Consider the following 13,953-nt stretch of genomic DNA (forward strand, 5'->3'; position numbering starts at 1 on the left):
AGACTAGAGGAAGTTGAACAACGAATCAGTGACCTGGAAGATGACAGAATGGAAAATGAAAGCATAAAAGAAAGAATGGGGAAAAAAATTGAAAAACTCGAAATGGACCTCAGGGATATGATAGATAATATGAAGCGTCCGAATATAAGACTCATTGGTGTCCCGGAAGGGGAAGAAAAGGGTAAAGGTCTAGGAAGAGTATTCAAAGAAATTGTTGGGGAAAACTTCCCAAATCTTCTAAACAACATAAATACACAAATCATAAATGCTCAGCGAACTCCAAATAGAATAAATCCAAATAAACCCACTCCGAGACATATACTGATCACACTGTCAAACATAGAAGAGAAGGAGCAAGTTCTGAAAGCAGCAAGAGAAAAGCAATTCACCACATACAAAGGAAACAGCATAAGACTAAGTAGTGACTACTCAGCAGCCACCATGGAGGCGAGAAGGCAATGGCACGATATATTTAAAATTCTGAGAGAGAGGAATTTCCAGCCAAGAATACTTTATCCAGCAAAGCTCTCCTTCAAATTTGAGGGAGAGCTTAAATTTTTCACAGACAAACAAATGCTGAGAGAATTTGCTAACAAGAGACCTGCCCTACTGGAGATACTAAAGGGAGCCCTACAGACAGAGAAACAAAGACAGGACAGAGAGACTTGGAGAAAGGTTCAGTACTAAAGAGATTCGGTATGGGTACAATAAAGGATATTAATAGAGAGAGGGAAAAATATGGCAAACATAATCCAAAGGATAAGATGGCCGATTCAAGAAATGCCTTCACGGTTTTAACGTTGAATGTAAATGGATTAAACTCCCCAATTAAAAGATATAGATTCGCAGAATGGATCAAAAAAAATGAACCATCAATATGTTGCATACAAGAGACTCATCTTAGACACAGGGACACAAAGAAATTGAAAGTGAAAGGATGGAAAAAAATATTTCATGCAAGCTACAGCCAAAAGAAAGCAGGTGTAGCAATATTAATCTCAGATAAAATAGACTTCAAATGCAGGGATGTTTTGAGAGACAAAGAAGGCCACTACATACTAATAAAAGGGGCAATTCAGCAAGAAGAAATAACAATCGTAAATGTCTATGCACCCAATCAAGGTGCCACAAAATACATGAGAGAAACATTGGCAAAACTAAAGGAAGCAATTGATGTTTCCACAATAATTGTGGGAGACTTCAACACATCACTCTCTCCTATAGATAGATCAACCAGACAGAAGACCAATAAGGAAATTGAAAACCTAAACAATCTGATAAATGAATTAGATTTAACAGACATCTACAGGACATTACATCCCAAATCACCAGGATACACATACTTTTCTAGTGCTCACGGAACTTTCTCCAGAATAGATCATATGCTGGGACATAAAACAAGCCTCAAGAAATTTAAAAAGATTGAAATTATTCAAAGCACATTCTCTGACCACAATGGAATACAATTAGAAGTCAATAACCATCAGAGACTTAGAAAATTCACAAATACCTGGAGGTTAAACAACACACTCCTAAACAATCAGTGGGTTAAAGAAGAAATAGCAAGAGAAATTGCTAAATATATAGAGACGAATGAAAATGAGAACACAACATACCAAAACCTATGGGATGCAGCAAAAGCAGTGCTAAGAGGGAAATTTATAGCACTAAACGCATATATTAAAAAGGAAGAAAGAGCCAAAATCAAAGAACTAATGGATCAACTGAAGAAGCTAGAAAATGAACAGCAAACCAATCCTAAACCAAGTAGAAGAAAAGAAATAACAAGGATTAAAGCAGAAATAAATGACATAGAGAACAAAAAAACAATAGAAAGGATAAATATCACCAAAAGTTGGTTCTTTGAGAAGATCAACAAGATTGACAAGCCCCTAGCTAGACTGACAAAATCAAAAAGAGAGAAGACCCATATAAACAAAATAATGAATGAAAAAGGTGACATAACTGCAGATCCTGAAGAAATTAAAAAAATTATAAGAGGATATTATGAACAACTGTATGGCAACAAACTGGATAATGTAGAAGAAATGGACAATTTCCTGGAAACATATGAACAACCTAGACTGACCAGAGAAGAAATAGAAGACCTCAACCAACCCATCACAAGCAAAGAGATCCAATCAGTCATCAAAAATCTTCCCACAAATAAATGCCCAGGGCCAGATGGCTTCACAGGGGAATTCTACCAAACTTTCCAGAAAGAACTGACACCAATCTTACTCAAACTCTTTCAAAACATTGAAAAAAATGGAACACTACCTAACTCATTTTATGAAGCTAACATCAATCTAATACCAAAACCAGGCAAAGATGCTACAAAAAAGGAAAACTACCGGCCAATCTCCCTAATGAATATAGATGCAAAAATCCTCAACAAAATACTTGCAAATCGAATCCAAAGACACATTAAAAAAATCATACACCATGACCAAGTGGGGTTCATTCCAGGCATGCAAGGATGGTTCAACATCAGAAAAACAATCAATGTATTACAACACATTAAAAACTCGAAAGGGAAAAATCAATTGATCATCTCAATAGATGCTGAAAAAGCATTTGACAAAATCCAACATCCCTTTTTGATAAAAACACTTCAAAAGGTAGGAATTGAAGGAAACTTCCTCAACATGATAAAGAGCATATATGAAAAACCCACAGCCAGCATAGTACTCAATGGTGAGAGACTGAAAGCCCTCCCTCTAAGATCAGGAACAAGACAAGGATGCCCGCTGTCACCACTGTTATTCAACATTGTGCTGGAAGTGCTAGCCAGGGCAATCCGGCAAGACAAAGAAATAAAAGGCATCCAAATTGGAAAAGAAGAAGTAAAACTGTCATTGTTTGCAGATGATATGATCTTATATCTAGAAAACCCTGAGAAATCAACGATACACCTACTAGAGCTAATAAACAAATTTAGCAAAGTAGCGGGATACAAGATTAATGCACATAAGTCAGTAATGTTTCTATATGCTAGAAATGAACAAACTGAAGAGACACTCAAGAAAAAGATACCATTTTCAATAGCAACTAAAAAAATCAAGTACCTAGGAATCAACTTAACCAAAGATGTAAAAGACCTATACAAAGAAAACTACATAACTCTACTAAAAGAAATAGAAGGGGACCTTAAAAGATGGAAAAATATTCCATGTTCATGGATAGGAAGGCTAAATGTCATTAAGATGTCAATTCTACCCAAACTCATCTACAGATTCAATGCAATCCCAATCAAAATTCCAACAACCTACTTTGCAGACTTGGAAAAGCTAGTTATCAAATTTATTTGGAAAGGGAAGATGCCTCGAATTGCTAAAGACACTCTAAAAAAGAAAAACGAAGTGGGAGGACTTACACTCCCTGACTTTGAAGCTTATTATAAAGCCACAGTTGCCAAGACAGCATGGTACTGGCACAAAGATAGACATATAGATCAATGGAATCGAATTGAGAATTCAGAGATAGACCCTCAGATCTATGGCCGACTGATCTTTGATAAGGCCCCCAAAGTCACCGAACTGAGCCATAATGGTCTTTTCAACAAATGGGGCTGGGAGAATTGGATATCCATATCCAAAAGAATGAAAGAGGACCCCTACCTCACCCCCTACACAAAAATTAACTCAAAATGGACCAAAGATCTCAATATAAAAGAAAGTACCATAAAACTCCTAGAAGATAATGTAGGAAAACATCTTCAAGACCTTGTATTAGGAGGCCACTTCCTAGACTTTACACCCAAAGCACAAGCAACAAAAGAGAAAATAGATAAATGGGAACTCCTCAAGCTTAGAAGTTTCTGCACCTCAAAGGAATTTCTCAAAAAGGTAAAGAGGCAGCCAACTCAATGGGAAAAAATTTTTGGAAACCATGTATCTGACAAAAGACTGATATCTTGCATATACAAAGAAATCCTACAACTCAATGACAATAGTACAGACAGCCCAATTATAAAATGGGCAAAAGATATGAAAAGACAGTTCTCTGAAGAGGAAATACAAATGACCAAGAAACACATGAAAAAATGTTCAGCTTCACTAGCTATTAGAGAGATGCAAATTAAGACCACAATGAGATACCATCTAACACCGGTTAGAATGGCTGCCATTAAACAAACAGGAAACTACAAATGCTGGAGGGGATGTGGAGAAATTGGAACTCTTATTCATTGTTGGTGGGACTGTATAATGGTTCAGCCACTCTGGAAGTCAGTCTGGCAGTTCCTTAGAAAACTAGAGATAGAGCTACCATTCGATCCAGCGATTGCACTCCTCGGTATATACCCGGAAGATCGGAAAGCAGTGACACGAACAGATATCTGCACGCCAATGTTCATAGCAGCATTATTCACAATTGCCAAGAGATGGAAACAACCCAAATGTCCTTCAACAGATGAGTGGATAAATAAAATGTGGTATATACACACGATGGAATACTACGCGGCAGTAAGAAGGAACGATCTGGTGAAACATATGACAACATGGATGAACCTTGAAGACATAATGCTGAGCGAAATAAGCCAGGCACAAAAAGAGAAATATTATATGCTACCACTAATGTGAACTTTGAAAAATGTAAAACAAATGGTTTATAATGTAGAATGTAGGGGAACTAGCAGTAGAGAGCAATTAAGGAAGGGGGAACAATAATCCAGGAAGAACAGATAAGCTATTTAACGTTCTGGGGATGCCCAGAAATGACTATGGTCTGTTAATTTCTGATGGTTGTAGTAGGAACAAGTTCACTGAAATGTTGCTATATTATGTAACTTTCTTGGGGTAAAGTAGGAACATGTTGGAAGTTAAGCAGTTATCTTAGGTTAGTTGTCTTTTTCTTACTCCCTTGCTATGGTCTCTTTGAAATGCTCTTTTATTGTATGTTTGTTTTCTTTTTAACTTTTTTTTTCATACAGGTGATTTGAAAAAAGAAGGGAAAGTTAAAAAAAAAAAAAAAAAATTATAGAAGGTTACTGAAAAAAATTGTTTTATTATCTGCAATTAGCAGACTTTCCTTGAATCTATGTAATGTTGTCATTATAGCAACTTAAGTGTGATTTTCTTTAAAATTCCCATTTTCTTATTATAGAGAGATATGTTTTGTTCAAAAAACATATAAGCAAAAAATAAGAATGCAAAAATCAGCTGTAATCCCACCACCTAAAAATAAATCCTGTTGTCATGTTACTCTTTTTCCTTGAGTCATTGTTCTGTGACCATTTACTTGTTTATTTACAGAAAGAGTAGCTCGTACATATGGTTTTATAACCTACCTGTTTTACATAATCCTATATTATTAATGTCTTTTCAAGTCTTTATGTATGCTCTCTCAATGCTATTTTTAATGGTTTTATAGTATTTTAATGTGTAACTGTATCTTAGTTTATTTAACCAATCCCTAACTGCTGGACAGACAATAGAATTGTTTCCAACTTTTCACTACTAAAATAATGTTGATGAACAAAATCTTTGAAACTGTATCTCTTTGTTCTTGCTGAATGTCCTTGAAAATTTCCTTAGGATACAATCCTAGAAGTAATATGCTGGGTTAAATGATGCATTCATTTTTAGGATTTCTGATTAATGTTACAGAACTGCCATCCAGAAAAATGTTATTAGTAACTGCATATTTTTCTAATCCTCATCAATACTCAGTGTTGTCATTTTAAAATATCTTTGCTAATTGAATAGATGAAAAATATCTCATGTTAAATTATCATTTTCTCATCTAGTAAGTATTATGGACCCCCTTCTATGGGTTAGGCATTTTTCTTGGTATTGGGATACGATAGTGAGGAGAAAGACTTGGATCTCTGTCCTCATTGTTTAGAGTATAGTGACTGAGAACAATATTAAGTAAAGAATCACACAAATACATGTATTTAGAACTGTAGTAATTGCTGATAGAATAGGTTCAAGGTAATGCTGAAAGACTATAAAGGGGGAACTGACCAAGTCAAGAGAATTTGGAGGTAAGGGCTGATGATGCTTGAGCTGAGTTCTGAAGGAAGGGCAGGAGTTAATTAGAAGTTAATTAGATGAATGAGGATAAGAATTCCTGCCTGAAGACCTGCCATGGAGAAAGAGGGCAGTAAGTGCCAATCCTTTCAATCAAGTTAAGATTTTTGCTTTTGTTCTAAGAGTTATGGTGAGTCATTAGAGAGTTTTAAGTAAGAAAGTGAAATGATCAATTTTACTTTGAGTAGAAAGCTCTGGTGGTAAGATGAAGCACAGACTTAGGTGGGGCAAACGAGTTAGAGGGCTATTGTGGAAGTCCCAGCAAAAGATGGTGGTAATAAGTCAGGCCCTCCAAGGGGGGCTTGCCCTCATTAAGCTTATCTCTCTAATAGCAAAGCTAAGTCTTGTTATGACTTTGTTAAGAGTCACCCCCAGAGAACCTCTTTTGTTGTTCAGATGTGGCCTGAATCTCTAAGCCAACTCTGCAGATTAACTCATGTGGGTCATGACTCCGCAGAGTGTAAGTTCCCCCTGAAAAGGGGGAAAATAAATGAAACAAAATAAAGTTTCAGTGGCTAAGATATTTCAAATAAAGTCGAGAGGTCATTCTGGAGGTTATTCTTATGCATTATACAGGTATTTCTTTTTAGTTTCTAGTGTATTAGAATACCCAGAAGGAAATTCCTGAACCTGTTGAACTGTAATTCAGTAATCTTGATTCTTGATGATGATTGTATAACTGTATAACTTTTATCATGTGACCATGTGATTGTGAAAACCTTGTGACTAACACTCCCTGGATCCAGTGTATGGGCAGATGAGTAATAAAATAAAAATGGAAAAGTATATAAATAATAGTGGGGGATAAGGGGTATGGGATGATTTAGGTGTTCTTTTGTATTTTTATCTTTATTTTTAATTTTTTTAAATTTTTATTATATTTTGGGGGTAATGAAAATGTTCTAAAATTGATTGTGGTGATGAATGCACAACTATATTATGATATTGTGAGCCACTGATTGGACACTTTGGATGGATTATATGGTGTATGAATATAGCTCAATAAAACTGCATTTAAAAAAAACCTATGAAAACTACCAAATGACCTATATCCCTGAAATAAAGTGGGGTACAAGTCTGAAAAAAAAATAGGTGGTAGAATGGATTATGGATGTGGTGGTAAAGATGAAGAAATAAGAACAATAACATTTAGAACTTGATGGTAGATTGGAAATGAGAGAGGAAAGTGATGTAACAAGGATAATGCCTAGGTTTCTAGAAAAGATAAGGTTTGCAGAGGGAGAAACATGAGTTCAGTTTGGAAAATATGTTGTTTGTGAGACTCTTTTAAGACATGCAAGTGGTGATTTTATAAAGGAGGTTATGATCCCCTGTTAAATACTATTTTAAATTTGAATAAATTGAAGACTGAAAAAAGTCCTTTATATTTATTGGCATAAAAGCCATTAAATTCGAGAAAGAGTTTTTCAGTCGAGTAATGGGGTCAAAACCCAAAACGAAGCAAACTGACAAATGAATCAGTGATAAGGAGACAGAGCCAAGAAATGTAGAGAAATCTCTTGAGAAATTTGACTGTCAATGGGGAGGGCAAAAGAAAAGATAATGAGACAGATGTTGATCAAAGGACGGGTGCCCCTCTTTTTTTTATGTGAAAAATATTTTACCATAATTAATATATTTAAAAGCTGATGAGACAGACCCAGTGGAGAATGAAAGATTTGCCATATGAGAGAAAAAAAAATTCAAAGAAAAGTAGGGAGGAATAGAACCAAAGCACAGGTGACAGGAGAAGGGTGTGTCATGTCTATTGGTATGTTTGAAGCTAAAAGATGTAAGAGTTACTATGAATTTTCTCTGTCAAGGAGAAGTCAAGATCATCTTTGAAAAGAAGGAGGGAAGAGAAAGAGTGAGTGGAAGGTGGAAAAGAGTGAAAACGTTTGAAAAAGGCAATTCGAAGAGGAAGAGAATGAATTTGCCAGGGTAATGTAGGAGGACTTTTAGTGTGGAGGGACCATTTAAGATTGTTGTGCATGAATTTATAGTTCAATAATATGGAGAAAGTTGAGTGACCTCCCTTGGCAAAACTTGTCACCTGGTGCAAACCAGAGAAAATGGGCAGTTGATTCCATCCAAAGCTGGGGTTTTGCTAGACATAAAGGATTAAAATACAAGGAGCTTTAGGCACAAATTTTATTAAAAAGGGACAATGTACTAGAAAATAGATGCCTTAGGGTCTTGCATTTTGGATAATGATTGATTGACAGAAAGGATGAATGACATAGTGGACTTAAATTCAGTAGTGTTGGTAACCAGAGTGGGTATCGGAACTAGTACACTGAGAATCATAGTCAATTACTAGAACATTTCATCTTTTTCCCACTGGTACATTTTCACTTTATATTTCTTCTGTAAACTGCTGATTCAGTCCTTTGCTAATTTCATGTTGGTATATTTCTCCCAGTTACCAATTTGTAAGGGTTCTTTATATAGAGAAAGCATTTGCCCTTTTATCATATATGTTACAACTATTGTTCCCCACTTAGTTTTTTACTTTATTTTTATTTGTAGAGGACTTTTTGTATAAAGCTTTTAAATTTGTATGCAATGCACCTTATTATTTTTATCTTCATGGTTTCTTCTTTTGCTCTGTGGTGATTCTTTCTAAGGTAATTTTATTGAAATATATTCACATACCATACAATCATCCAAAGTGTACGGTTGTTCACAATTTCATCGTAGAGTTGTGTGTTCAACACCACAACCAATTTTTGAACATTTTCATCGCTCCAAAAAATAAAAAATAAAAATGGAAATAAAAAGTGAAAGTAAGAAAGAACACTCAAAGTATCCCATATCTTGGTAATTTTTTAATGTAAATTTTCTCCTACTGCTTGCTCATCTCTCTACATATTTTCTTCTATTTCTCCCTAGCATTCCAAGGGTTTAGGTTTTATACAAAAAATTTTGTGGTTGTTTCTCTTGCACTGCAATTAGTTGAGATAGGATTTTTGACCATAAACACAACCATTTGTATTATGGTCTGTAGGGAAGCTTCTGATACTTGCTCTTAAGAAGTGAAATAGCAAAAGGGGTGGGAATAGAATATCATCTCTACAAATTCTATTTTGGCACTTACTTCAGGCATCTTTGTTTAGACAAGTTAATACAGATCACAACCCTGAACATGCAATTAGCTAACAAAGCTTTTGAAATGAGAATTAATATCCATATTCAAACTTCAGGAAGATGTAGGAAATGTATCATGTGTTAGTTAGGGTAAAGTTTAAGCTGCAGTAACAGAAACTCATAAATACAGAGACTTAAAAACAAAGGTAATTTCTCACTCAGGCTGGAATCCTGAAGTAAGCAGTCCAAGTTTTAACGTGGCTATGCTCCAACAGACAATTCAGGCTTTGAAATTACTTCCCTTTTATAACTCAACCATCTCCTTGAACATCATCCTGTCTGGTGACAAGCTGGCTCCCTGGTACTTCCATGTTCCAAACTGGGGGAGGAGGAAAGAAAAGTAGTCTGAGGCAACAGTTTCCCTTTATTTGAGTGAAGAGGCTGAGGTTGCACATATCACTTCTGTTTGTGTTCTGTTTGATAAGAATTGGGTCATATGTTTACACCTCTCTGTGAAATGTAGTCTCTAGCTGGGTGCTTATGTGTATGGGGAAAAAAAGAACAGACTTGGGGAATACAACTAGCAGTCTGCTACACCTAGGAAAGTGGTGTGAATCTGTCTACAAAAAGAAGTACAGAATTTCTCCTGACAAGAATTAAGTGTACAATGTTATTTCCAGTGTTTTTTTTTACTTTGACAATTAATTTTTAAAAACTCATAGAATAAAAAAGAAATATCTGCATCTAGAGAAAATATTTAAAGTTCTAGGCACTTATACTCCCTTTTACTGCCCTAAATTTCTCTTCAGATATACACTCAATGACAGAAACCTTGGTCGGATTGTCACGATAGCAGAACCATTCAACACTGAACTACAACTCTGGCAGGTATGAAGATAAATTACTCTATAATCCTTGCCCAGGAAGAAATCAAATTAAACTCTTTTTTCAAACAGAAATGGTATTTTGTCCATTCAAATCACAGAAGACATGAAAGAGAAATAATACTTGTATTTAATAAAATGCACACATTTTTCTTGTGAACTTGAAAAAAATCCGGTAACCAAGAAACAAACTTTTAAAGCTGAGAAACGTGAGGCCTTGGGAGGGGTAGAAGGTTATATGAGACCATTGAGCAGAACCATCATTCCACAAACCAGATTTGGCAGGGAACACCTTGGCGAATGCACAGAAGATATAGAAACCAGCAGAAGCAGAAGTGGGCAAGCAACCTCTGCTATGCTACTCTCTGTCTCCAACCTGTCAAGCCCTTTTGGCTTGATATTTTGCCAGGAGTCCAAAAGTCATGGGTAATGATTGCTAATCTGAATGAGATGGACTAAATCTGAATGAGGGACCAAGAGGTGTATTTCAATGTTGTGAAATGATACTCAATTTCCAGGGAGGGAGGAAACAAATCCAGATTGCAGCTGAAATTCTTGAAGAACAATTTGGCTTAAAATGACTTTCCTAACTATTTCCCTTTCTTTTCTAGATGGAGAGCTTTTTTGCAAAATACCCAGAAGCTGGAGCAGGAGAAAAACCTAGGAAACAAGTGCTTGAAACAGTGAAAAACAATATTGAGTGGCTAAAACAAAATAGAAACACCATCAGAGAATGGTTTTTTGATTTACCTCGTTTAAGTTAATGTGTTCAAATATCATATTTTAATTTTGTGAATCTATTGTTTATCCTATTAAGCATTTGGCGGCCTGATTATAAGCACTATGGAGGGAGTCTTATATACAGATGCTGCTTTTCTGTTTATATGCCTTGCAAAGCTTTTCAACTGTTCCTCTTTTTGTTATGATGAAAGGTACTAATAGAGTCTTTAATATACTCAGGGATTTCCTCTAAGTGTACTTCATAGGACATTCTTCACCAACTAAAGAGAATTTAACAGTCATTTTAATGTCTTTAAATATCATTCTTTATGTATCTTAAATCTGTGAAAATAGAACACTTTGGTCTTAGCTTTACATTTTTAGTACCAAAGAAACACCACTTAATCTTCTTTCTTGATTGATTTTTCAAGTTTAAATACCATTACTTGAGGGACCAATATTACCATTTTAATCTTTATTTTATTATTCCGAGTTATACAGACCTAATATCATTTTATTCACATGTCTTACGATTTTAAATGCTACCAAAGTAACTTGGCCTTAAATTTTACTCAAAGACAGCATGAATTAGCCAAAGAAATGTCTGACTATTACCTTTGCTCCTACAAAATCAACAAGAGAACTCTCCTCTCCTTTTTAAAATAAATATGAATTGTTACCTGGAAAAAATTTATTGTTTTACTGTATCACTTTACTTTTGATTAAAAATGGCTGCAGTGTTCTCCAAATAATTTAACATGTCACAAATATGATTCAAGAAACCTGGTCTTTTTCATGCGTGGTACTCAGTCATCTTGCTCCAATCCCTACAAATCTCCTTCAAATATGCTATGAAATTAGAGGGAGTGTAGTACTTAACTCTGCTTCATGGATTTTAGAAGAAAATGGTTAAATAATTGGAAAGTGGTCAGGAAAGAGAAAGGCTGATTATTCCATAAAACTACATGGAATTAGAACTTGACTGACCTCACCTTGCAATCCAACTGTGAAAATGGGGAAACCCATGGACGTCTCCAGCATGACTCTGCATATCTGAGGCTGTAGCTTCTTATAGGTAACAAGTTTCATATATAAATCCTTAGATCTAAATCCATACAGAACAGCAGTTATCAAATTTATATGCATGACTTGATTAAAGACATCAATTTCATAGAAGCTGGTGGCAAGAATGTATTTAATATGGCACTTGATGCCTAGTAGATCTACAACGTAAGTCCAATAAGTGGTAAAGATAGTAAATCACTATGTTCCAATATGTTATCTCTGGAAAATCCAAATTTATTTGGAACCTTCAGAAGTATAAGGTAACTTAAGATTGGCTTGATGAGAATTGAAGCACATGAGAACAACCAAAATCTAAGCTATGACTTTATTTACACAACAATGTGCCCTAAACATGTGATCTGAAACTCTGTAAATTTCCTTACTGTTTCTTAATTATCACGTCTCAATCCACAAAACTTTTAAAAGATTAAAAGAAAGAAATTTCTAGAAAACAAAATCAGTATTATTTTCAATTACTTAAAAAGAAAAAACACAGTAATACCATAAATCATCAGGGAAAATCCACTATCTTCATGGGGATTAACATCCTAACTTCAAATTCTGACCACAATCAGAACCAGTACTTGAAGTCTGTGTATTGTTTTAAGTGAATAAACGAGGAAGTGGGCAGTGGGATGATTTATTCTTCTGCTGTAGGTAATAAATACGTATTTTAAAGAAAAATGTAAGCTTGAGGGAGATGGTAAGTAAAAACATCTACAATTAGCCTACAAGTCATTTTTTATCCCATTTCTTTTTGTCATTCTGTTTCATTCCATTTCCAGCACTAAAAATGAGGATGAATTATTTAATTCTCTTATGCCACATGAAAATGAACTGTGTGCACTGTGTCATAATAACTCCACTAGTCCCTTGGGTCCTTCTCAAGCAGTATCTGGTTTTTAAAAACCTGATGACCATCAACTTTAAAGAATTCTGGAAGAAATGATAAGCAAAGTCTTGCAACAAAAAGTTGGGCCAGGCTGCTATGGCCTCTCCCCTAGTCAGCCTACTCCTGTCCTCAAGATCATTGTTAATGCACCCACACAAATATAGTCTAGGAGTTCAAATAATAAACCATGAGCATGAAACTGACAGACAAGAAAAGTCTAAGAAGCAGAAGTATATAGCTGGTTGGTGACATGTTAGTCTAAGAATAGGGTAAGAGCAAAACTCTGTAACAGTAATTCTCAAAGGTCACTGGGGGATGAGGAGAAAGGAGCAGAAAAGGAATTAGAATCACCAATGAAACTTTCCAAACCATGGCTGCATAATAATCATAACAAACCCTTTTGTGCCGAGCACTGTTTCAAACACTAGTACTTCATATACATTAATTTTCGCATTTAATCTTTACAAAAACCCTATGCAGCAGGCACTGCTAATTATCCCCATTTTACGGATGGAGGAACTTGAGATAGAACATTACAAATTTGGCCAAGGCCATAAAAGTAGTATCTGGCACTAAACAGTATATGAACCCCAGCAGTTTATCCCCAGAGCTTATGTAGTTAACCACTATGTTGTGGTAGAAATATGAGCTTTGAAATTAGAGGGGCCTGGGTTTGAATTTCAATTACTTAGTTGCTGAGTACCTGTATTACTTAGGATTCTTTAGGGAAACAGAATCAACAAGAGATATCTAAATAAAAAATCTTATAAAAGTGTATCACGCTTCTGTGGAACTGTGGAGATGCACAAGTCCAAATTCCATAGGGCAAGCAGCAAACTGGCAACTCCAACGAAGGTGTTCAATGAACGTCTCAGGCAGTGAACTGGCAACTTCAATGAACTCCTCAGGAAACGAACCGGGAACATCGATGAACTCCTCAGGAAACGCTTCACTGATTAGCTAAAGAAGTGAAAGTCCTCTATCTCTCTTCAACTGATTGGATTAAATCCAGCTGATTGAATTCTCTCATTGTAGAAGACATGCCCTTTGTTGATGTAATCAGTCACAGCTGCATCCAAATTGACTGATGATTTAATAAACCAGCTTTCTGGTTTATTAACCAGCCACAAATATCATTGCAATAACAGGCCAGTGCTTTGCTTGAACAGACACCTGGGCACCATCACCTGGCCAAGTTGACACATGAACCTAACCATCACAGTACCCTTAACTTGTCTGCTGCTCAGTTTCTTCATCTGTAAAGTGTGAA

The 13,953-nt window shown here is 35.5% G+C and overlaps 1 protein-coding gene across 1 annotated transcript in view; it reads left to right on the forward strand.

Moving 5' to 3' along the window:
• The window catches only part of LOC119529774 (glutamyl aminopeptidase), a 92,223-nt gene extending 80,807 nt beyond the window's left edge, over window positions 1-11,416 (forward strand). Inside the window, exons 19-20 of the mRNA XM_037830468.1 lie at window positions 9,932-10,010; window positions 10,618-11,416. Coding sequence (XP_037686396.1) covers window positions 9,932-10,010; window positions 10,618-10,770 — 232 coding nt within the window. The 3' untranslated portion in view covers window positions 10,771-11,416. The remainder of the gene's footprint in view (window positions 1-9,931; window positions 10,011-10,617) is intronic.
• The last annotated feature ends 2,537 nt before the right edge of the window (window positions 11,417-13,953 follow it).

This window comes from Choloepus didactylus, chromosome 3, assembly GCF_015220235.1.
Source record: "Choloepus didactylus isolate mChoDid1 chromosome 3, mChoDid1.pri, whole genome shotgun sequence".
NCBI lineage: Eukaryota > Metazoa > Chordata > Mammalia > Pilosa > Megalonychidae > Choloepus > Choloepus didactylus.